The 8521-nt window shown below is 35.5% G+C and overlaps 2 protein-coding genes across 8 annotated transcripts; one reads left to right on the top strand and one right to left on the bottom strand.

Moving 5' to 3' along the window:
- Positions 1 to 764: 764 nt before the first annotated feature.
- Positions 765 to 1834, top strand: LOC141683654 (uncharacterized). Its single transcript, XM_074488402.1, has 4 exons — positions 765 to 1080; positions 1195 to 1244; positions 1384 to 1468; positions 1611 to 1834. Exons 1-4 carry the CDS (start codon positions 765 to 767, stop codon positions 1655 to 1657), a joined length of 498 nt encoding a protein of 165 aa, XP_074344503.1. The 3' UTR covers positions 1658 to 1834.
- On the bottom strand, positions 884 to 6636 carry LOC141683652 (putative cytokinin riboside 5'-monophosphate phosphoribohydrolase LOGL10). 7 transcript variants are annotated; one of them, XR_012560393.1, is made up of 5 exons: positions 6214 to 6636; positions 4929 to 5057; positions 4622 to 4806; positions 3656 to 3796; positions 884 to 1308 (listed from the first exon to the last, which is right to left on the bottom strand). XR_012560393.1 is itself a non-coding variant. In XM_074488401.1 (4 exons), exons 1-4 carry the CDS (start codon positions 6463 to 6465, stop codon positions 3790 to 3792), a joined length of 573 nt encoding a protein of 190 aa, XP_074344502.1. In that variant the 5' UTR covers positions 6466 to 6636; the 3' UTR covers positions 1668 to 3789. The 7 variants fall into 7 exon arrangements, 2 of the variants coding, with proteins under 2 accessions (XP_074344502.1, XP_074344501.1); XR_012560394.1 differs by having other exon boundaries at positions 884 to 1303; XR_012560390.1 differs by lacking the exon at positions 884 to 1308 and adding an exon at positions 1668 to 2214 and having other exon boundaries at positions 2318 to 3796.
- Positions 6637 to 8521: the final 1885 nt, after the last annotated feature.

The following is an 8521-nucleotide window of genomic DNA, read 5'->3' as shown; positions in this document are numbered from 1 at the left end:
TTTGTACGCAATAATGGATGCTACCGCCACAGTCGATGGATATTAAAAATGAAGCAGTGTATTGTGTTTGAGCAAGAAGAGCTTAATTTCTCTCCCGATTTGCATACTAGCAACTATATAAAAGCTATTTCTTTATTAAATCTGAATCGCATTGACGTTTGAAAAATACTTTAATTTATTATTAGTGCCGGAACTAAGATCCCAAAATATCAGGGACTAAAATGATTTATTGCTAAATTTTTCCCCTTGATGCAGCGCTCGGACATTACTCAATAGGGGAGTGTAGCCGGGCCTTGAAAAGAAATTTTCACAAATTTTTAAATATAAATGATGACTTTATATAAAAACTTTAGCTTAGCCCAGGGTTTCAGTCAAGATTTGCCTCTCTTGGTTCCGCCCATATTCATTATCAGGATAAGTATGCTTTGTGATTGGAGTACCTTGTCTTTTTGCAAAAAGCATGACTAATTTTTTCGAATTATGATGGGAGCCAACAAACCATCATTCAAACAATTTGTATCAGAATTTAAATAAATAAATAAGATTATCATTTATAGGATATTTGTTTATTGAGTTTCTAAAAAGTAATTATTTAGAAAATAAAAATACTTGAGAATAACTATTCCAAGACAAAAAAGGAGAGCTATGGAGAAAAATGAATGAACGTGGCCCTCATCAAACCAAGTAGGCAGGGGAAAAAGCCTAGCCACAGGGTCTTAACCATCCATACCTGTATAGCTGCTTAGAGCTTAGCTACAACTTGGATGTTGGCACTGGATGCTACTTGTATCATGATGACAATTAAATCCATATCATCCTCAGCAGTAGCACCAGCAAGTAAAGAATTAAGCAGCTGCTGCAGGTACCACCACTCTTCTATCAGACCCAACAATTACAATATTCCAGGCGCTTGTGGAGTGATTCCTATCCCCCACTACCGTCTACTGTGGTTCAGGAGCACCAACTGTCAATCTTCTTCTTTGTCGTCGTTAGCCATTAGCAGTGATCAGGCTGTTTCTGCTGCGGTTTCTGCTGCTTCTGAACCTGAGCTCACTTGGCAGATCCTGGTTGGCGCTCTAGGTATCTTCTAACTCACTTCTCTTTACACCTATTTTCCTACTTGACCTTTATCTGCATACCTGGCCCCTTGATAAGCATTTCTTTCATTCTTATATGATTTATATATTTATGCAGCTGGTGTTATCCCTTTCATCGTCGCTGCTATTGAATTCTCCAAGCGGATTGTAAGTTGTCAGCCATTCACAACCTCTCAACTCTTTTTTCTTTTTGGTTTTTTATACACCTAAACTTAAAAAAAAAAATTAATTCATCTTTGTGTACATAACAGAAGTGTTAAATCTCAAGTATGTCCTCGTAATGCAGGTGGCGCAGAAAAAGTGCGAGATCTGTCAAGGTTCAGGACTCGTATTAATGGACAAAAAAGAGTATATACGCTGCCCTGACTGTGGTAAACATTCTCTTCTTTTCTGCTACCAATATCTAACACTGACATGCCCCTACACACGTCTTTTGTATTGCTTCCCTGTTATTATTCCTTCAACTTAACTTCTGATCCTACTCCATTCATCACTATTGTTTCTTTCTTGCAGGCGGATTCTTACCATGGCAGTCATGGAACAGATTTTTTTCTGGTTAAGTACCAACTACTTTTATGTATAGAATATGTTGTCATACTAATATTATACTCCTTGAGGCTCACATATATCTGCAACTAAATAGATCATACCGTGTTTTTACTATTGATGTATATACAGTTATTGTATTACAGAATTTGTAATGAATATGATTCTGCAGTCTTCTTTATGTTCGTAAATTTATATCTTCCGTGAAAAACTTGTACTGTCTTGGTCGAATCTTTTACCAAAACAACCAACACTCGAATTAACTTGTCGGCCATGTAATGCCTAAGCTAGCAATCACAGCAAGCGACAAAATTACTGGCTCATATGCAATTTCCTAAGTGCAATAGGTCCTAACAATATGTCAAGTGGAACTAATTTGGGATTATTGAACCTAGCTGAATAACTAGAATTTGTTATCGTGTACTTATTTGACATGGAAAAGTACGAGTTCAGATAGCTCGATAAGGTGATGTTCTGATGTTTTAAACCGAGAACTACACTACTGAGAATTCTCAAACCAGCCACTATCCAACAGTGTGTGCAACCAAATGTAACTTTTGTGTTAAAAAATCTGCAAGTATCATGAATGCAATTCAAAATTAAGACTCAAAAGATAAATTAGGTGGGTATGTAGATTTCTATTCAGATGTAATATGCAAAGGTCAGAAACTTACAATGAGCCAGCCATTTAAAGGAAAGAGTCTGGTGATCTATGTCAGTTAAAATTTCACCCTTGAAAGATCGATCAATCTATGATAACAAGGGAATGGAGCAGATGAGGGCATTCTTTCTGTGTCTATGCCATGTAGGAAGTGTGATCTATTATGATAAACTGGGGTTTGCAATTAGTGGCTGCGGCCTTTGCCTGTGACTATTTGTGCTGTGCAATACTGAATCAACTTACAAACTGGACACCACAAGGCAGAAAACTCAGCTGAACATAACGAATTTTCTACTAATAAATTATACAGAGGATTCTTAAAGGAAAATAACTAATAAAACTGGAAGCAGCCTAACACAGCTGGGGTTTGCAATCCAGTTATTCTTTTTTTTTACATCAGTTATCCTAATATTATAAAACTACACTATGCCAGTTGGCTTTTTTCTTCCCCAAAAGCTTGAAGGAAACTCTTGAGACTTTTTTAATCGGTTACAGTTACAGAAATCTATAGCCAAGACGGTGAAAATAATCTCTGCATAGATAAATCTAATAATGCCTCAAAGATAGTAAAAAACATATTCCATAATTTCACAATGAATAAGGTCGGCAATTAGGCGCAGTAATGAGTCTTTGAATGTAATTGTATTTGAAAAACTTATGTGCAGGTAACAATGTCAAATTGTATATTGGCCTATCTTCATTGAATTTATGGCCCTAGTCTCGTAATCGGCGCAAACTAGTTCAAGGGCAAAAATTTAATCAACTGGCACCTCCTATCATAAGATAACTCATAGAAATACTTTTGCCAAAGGTACAATGACTTATACAGCCCTGAAGTGGAACTACATGTCCCACTAGAAAATTAAACACAAGGAAATGCCCCCGGCTTCATCTACAGGTAAACAGCTAGATAGCAAAGTTGATCAAACATTTGCTTGAATTGCCAAGAGTGTCAAAAGAAGTTCAGCAGTTCCTGATCTGAACAGGGGAGTTGTTTGGCATCAACAATTATCCCGCTGCAGATTGTCTTACTATATCAAATATATTTCATATACGATATTTTCAAGAACGGTAGTTGTAGAGTTTTGTTTTGACGGTGGATACAGTCGGAAAAGACATTGGCAAAAAAATTGAAAAATACTAATGGCACGGATGTTCCTTCACATATATATGTATTTTGCAGCTAATCTGCAGCAGTAGATTGATTACTGCATGAAAATATTATTTTGTGTGTGCATGTGTGTTCATGTACAGAAATAGCTAATTTTGGGTTTCAAGAAGGTGATGGGGAAAAGTGGAAAAGAAGTACAAATAACTGGTTGGAAATTTAGAGGATGTTCTCGCAACTTACATATGCCCGATATCAACCATGTGGCGCCTATGGAAGAGGAAATTGCAGTCAATGTTATCATCTTCAGTATCATAATCCAAATAGAGCTTTCCGGAATTTGTCTGTCACCCAGCAGCTACTACTTGCCATTGTCATCAGCATCTGGGATATTAGATTAGGTTTAATGTAAACAAAGATATCAAAATAGTGCTTAATCTAATGGATCCATCATAAAGGTTGTAGTCCTTAAGCTTATGAATCCATCTCGAAAACCATTGTATATAAGTTGTAGTACTAAAGCTTATGGATCCATTATCAAAAATCAATTATTTTTAGATGTACCACTGAACTAGATGCTTGAGATATAATGTACTACTCTGCTGTTGGTGTCCAGGTTTAATATGCCCGCAAAAAAACACTAAACAAAACAGTAAAAATTGATCAATGCTGCAACGCCATTTATCTTAAAAAAGTTTCACCATCCTCCAGTCTTCTATATCTCCTTAGTTATCTATTAAAAAAAACATAAAACAAATGTGGCATAGTTTTTAGTTTTCTGTTAACCTAATCTCAGATGGAGGAAGATCATAAAACTCTGCTAAATATGTCAGAGCCTCCAAATTGTTATCACAAACTTTCCACAAGGATTGAACCTCTCCTTCTGCAACAGTTCCCTTGTCCTTGCACTGATCCAAAAACTCTAGCAGCTTGGTGTAGAAAGAGTCGTAATTCATCAAAATAAAGGGGACTGGAAGTACTGATCCTATCCTTTCCAGTTGAATTAGTGTTAAAATCTCAAAAATCTCATCTAGAGTCCCTATCCCTCCAGGGAGGGCAATTACTGCTGTCCTGTCAGAGGTACTTGCCCTGACGGCAGCATCAACAAGTCCATGCTTTCTTGCAGAAAAAAATCTGCATATTCTTTCAAGCAATTAGTTGATAATCTACAGAAAAAGCTCGAAACATCTTTTCTACACTTACATTTACCTGCATGTAAGGTAAGTATCAGAAGGTAGATAGGGATGAAAATTTGTGGCAGTCCATTCACCAGCTTCTTTAGCTATCTTGAAGCCACCAACTGGCTTTCCTGCTTCTAGGGCACCCTGGTTGACAGCATCCATCAGGCCTGGCCCGACCCCTGACCATGATGTACAGTCCAAAAGGTTCGCAACCTGCAGGAACCACACATATAAGAACATATACAATTATGCACTATATTGTTTTTAGCCCTCCTGTACTTGTGACTTGTGAGGTTAACCAATGATTAGTATGCAAGAAAAATACAGAGACATGCCTCTCTTGCTAATTCTAGTGATTTCTTGTAATGCGGATGGTCACCTCCCAATCGTGAGGATCCTAAATAGACAACACCCCTGCCAAGTCTGTTAATGAGTTCATAGCATCTTTGTATTTCCTTGTTTACCTGTGATATAGACATCCAAATTAGTAAAGTTAAAGATACATCAATGTTAGTTACAAGGGTACTAATAATACTCTATAAGCAAAACAAGGGTGTACACAACCAATTTAATTAGCTTATAGTGTTAATTCTAAATTCAAGGTAATTATAATAATACCCTTTATTTAAGCATACATGATAAAGGAGGGATCATTGTAGTGGACTTGTGTTATTCTGTAGGATGATAACGAAAAGGTGGTATTCAACCAAATATTCTATGGGATTTTTTTTTTGGATTTCACATGTTTGGGGGTTTTAATTAATTTAAAAAAAAAATGGCGGCACTGAATTGTAATTTTAAAAAGGGTGTAGGCTGTTTTTGGCACAAAAACATGCAGTTTTATCCCATGTTTACTAAACACACAAATTTAATCTATGTTACTACTGTACAAAATCTCAAGTCACTTTCCAAGAAGAACAAAAACGCATTGTAATCATGTGTTTCCTAAAAATCACAAACGAAGGTAGGGTTCCTTGGTTAATGTTATGCACGCTTGATAGACTGGCTTCCACCAATTGAAGTGTGTTGTTGTTGTTGACTTCAGTGCAACGGTCAAAGATAGCAGAAATGCAACGTATAAAACATTGTTTACTTGTGCCCCCAGAGGGCTTTCATTTCAGGTTGTGCGATTTAGGGTCATTTAACCTTTTTTTGTCAGGAAGGGTCATTTAACCTTATTTTGTGCCCTTTCAAACCCTTTTCTCCTTAAAAAGGCCCCTCTAAAATTTGCTCAAATTCAATTAAAATTTAAAAAAGTCTTTAGAACTCTAATACATGCTTTCGATACCTGACACACATCTAAGTACTTTAATGAATTGGAGACAAAGGTTGCTTCATCCGTGTCAACTTCTTGTAAAATCAAAACAAAAACACTGGGGACCCAAAAAAAAATAAACTCCTAAATTAGCAATCTGCAAATTTAGAATGATTGCATCCTGTTAAAAAAAATGAAGCTTGTATGCATTCAATTAAAACTTGCTAACTCACATTTCGATTGAAAATTTATAGGACCCTTAGCATTACTAAAATAAAAGGATAAAAAAAGATAGGTAGAATCAATAAAATCTGATGAACAATAAATTGTTGAGCTCTAAAGAAGAAAGAGGGGGGGGTAGTTACCTGGAGTGGACTGTTTCTCTCATCAAAATGAATAAAATCGGAAGAAGAAGAAGAAGATGATAAAATCGATGCGGCTGTTGTTGTAGGCTTTGAGTTGGAAATAGGAAGATAACAAGATTGTAGTGTATTCTTCTGGTTATTATTCGAAGACGATGACGACAAAGATAACACAAGATTGTAGTGATTTAAGTGAGGATGATGATGAAGATTGATAGGGCTGGGAAGTCCTACTGCAACTAAAAATCCCCCCATCTGGATTAACAAGAAGGGCTATCTGGTATTATTAATTGGGACAACAAGTAGTAGTAGTAGTAGTAGTAGTACTTGCTATGCTAGTGCTAGTGCTAGGAGAATCACCCAAGTACTAAATTTGTGTCATTTTAGTCCGCCAATGAAAATCCAGAATCGGAGAATATAAACGGCCGCAAATAAAATTCAGACTAAGCCCTGCTACCGAGTTTTTGTAAAGGAAGTAATTAAGTGATTTTTGTTACATTCGGGATGAAAGTTTCGAACGCACTTCATTTCGTTCTTTTCAAAAATTTTGAAATATGATTATAAATAAAAATAAAATTATTTTACTTATTTTGCCCTTACTTTTCACTATTTTTAAAATTCGGGAGTAAGGAGTAAGCGCATAATATATTAAGCATCGGTTTGGGAAATATTAAAATAAATAATTTTAAATTTAAAATAAATTAATAATTTATAAGTGATAAATTCATGAATGTTTATAAATAATTTTAATTGTAAATCAGATTTTTTTACTTAAATAAACTAAAATAAATAATTTTTAAATATAATTATCTTAATTTTGTATTTTAAGTTATATTAACATTTAAAAATATATTTTTTAAATTTAAAGTTAAAAAATGTGAAAAATCAAATAAGTTAGAGAAAAAATACGTCGTTATTAACATTGAAATTATCAGCTTATAAGTTGTAAACTCAACTTATAGCTTGATTCGACAAACACTCGTCGATAATCTGTTGTGGATTTATAAATCATAAGCTTGACTTGTAAGATTTGCCGAACATACCCTAAAATAAATAAGCGTGTATAGATAGAAAATATATCCTAAATACACAATAAAACCCAATACAAACCAGACCGGTCAAGACATGTCACAGACTAAAAACGACTCATGACCTCAAGGTCCACGAACATAAGCCGTTCACGGGCAAGGCCCAATACGGCTCGAAGACTATAGACATGACGTCCAACGTGGACACTAACTCCTACAAGGAAGGATCTAGAATTCGCTGATTTACAGAAGTCCTAATTACCATCTAAGTTGTAAACTTGTCCACCAAGCCTCACATCTCAAGTCTAATCCTAAACTCACCTCTATATAAAGGGCTCTACCCATCAACCAAAATTTTGTTTTGACTTAATCCTCGAATAAGGACATACAAGCCACTATGTCCTTGGTCATCATCAAGAAATACATTTTTTTGCTTGATTCTCTACAACACAGAGATACGTAGCTATCTTATGAGGACAGCTAGTCCACGAATGTGAGAATATCCATTAAAACTCGAAACTCACAAACCCCTAACATTAAATACTAATGAACCCTAATTTTTTATTCCACGACATTTGGTGCCATCTGTGGGAAGATAACAACAACCATGGTAAGCACACGGAGTAGAAGTAATAGTGGAACTAGCTATCCAATCCCTACGAGGACACTCTCATCCTCTATTGAGATCTCAGCACTCTCAACCTACGCCACACTCGGCGGAGGAGTTCCAGCGGCGGCTACTGACGCCCAAACTCAAGGGACCAATCCCCTAATCCAAGATTCACCTCTAGAGACGAATCCCCCAACTCTCTAAGGGACGAATCCCCCTCTCCAACAGTTGCATGCGTCGTTAAACTCTCAACCCGTGGGGTATGAGTTCATGGCTTGGCCTGTTAGGGTATACTAAAATATTAGTTTTAGTGTATATATTAATCTTCATCTTGATTGAGAATCATTTAAATATTTACATATTGTCTGATATTGTATATTGTGGACAATCTAGTATCAAATGGGATACGGAAGATTAAATTATCAAATACAATTTATATAATATAATAAAGTTCACATCATAGGTGGTGTTGGACAATCCACTAGCATTAATGTATTATTATTTATATTAGTTTGTCTTGACTATTAAATAATACTAATATACTTTGTGTATATTGAGCAGGATCAAATTTAGAATTATTCACTTATACTGATTAACAAAGTGAATTAAGATTCTATGTTATTATTATTATTTCTTAGGTTCTTAATTCGGATATAGTGATTGACACGTGTAT

Source organism: Apium graveolens, chromosome 9 (assembly GCF_009905375.1).
Source record: "Apium graveolens cultivar Ventura chromosome 9, ASM990537v1, whole genome shotgun sequence".
Taxonomy (NCBI): Eukaryota; Viridiplantae; Streptophyta; class Magnoliopsida; order Apiales; family Apiaceae; genus Apium; species Apium graveolens.
The sequence above is the reverse complement of the archived record's forward strand: the minus strand, read 5'-3'. Positions and strand labels throughout refer to the sequence as shown.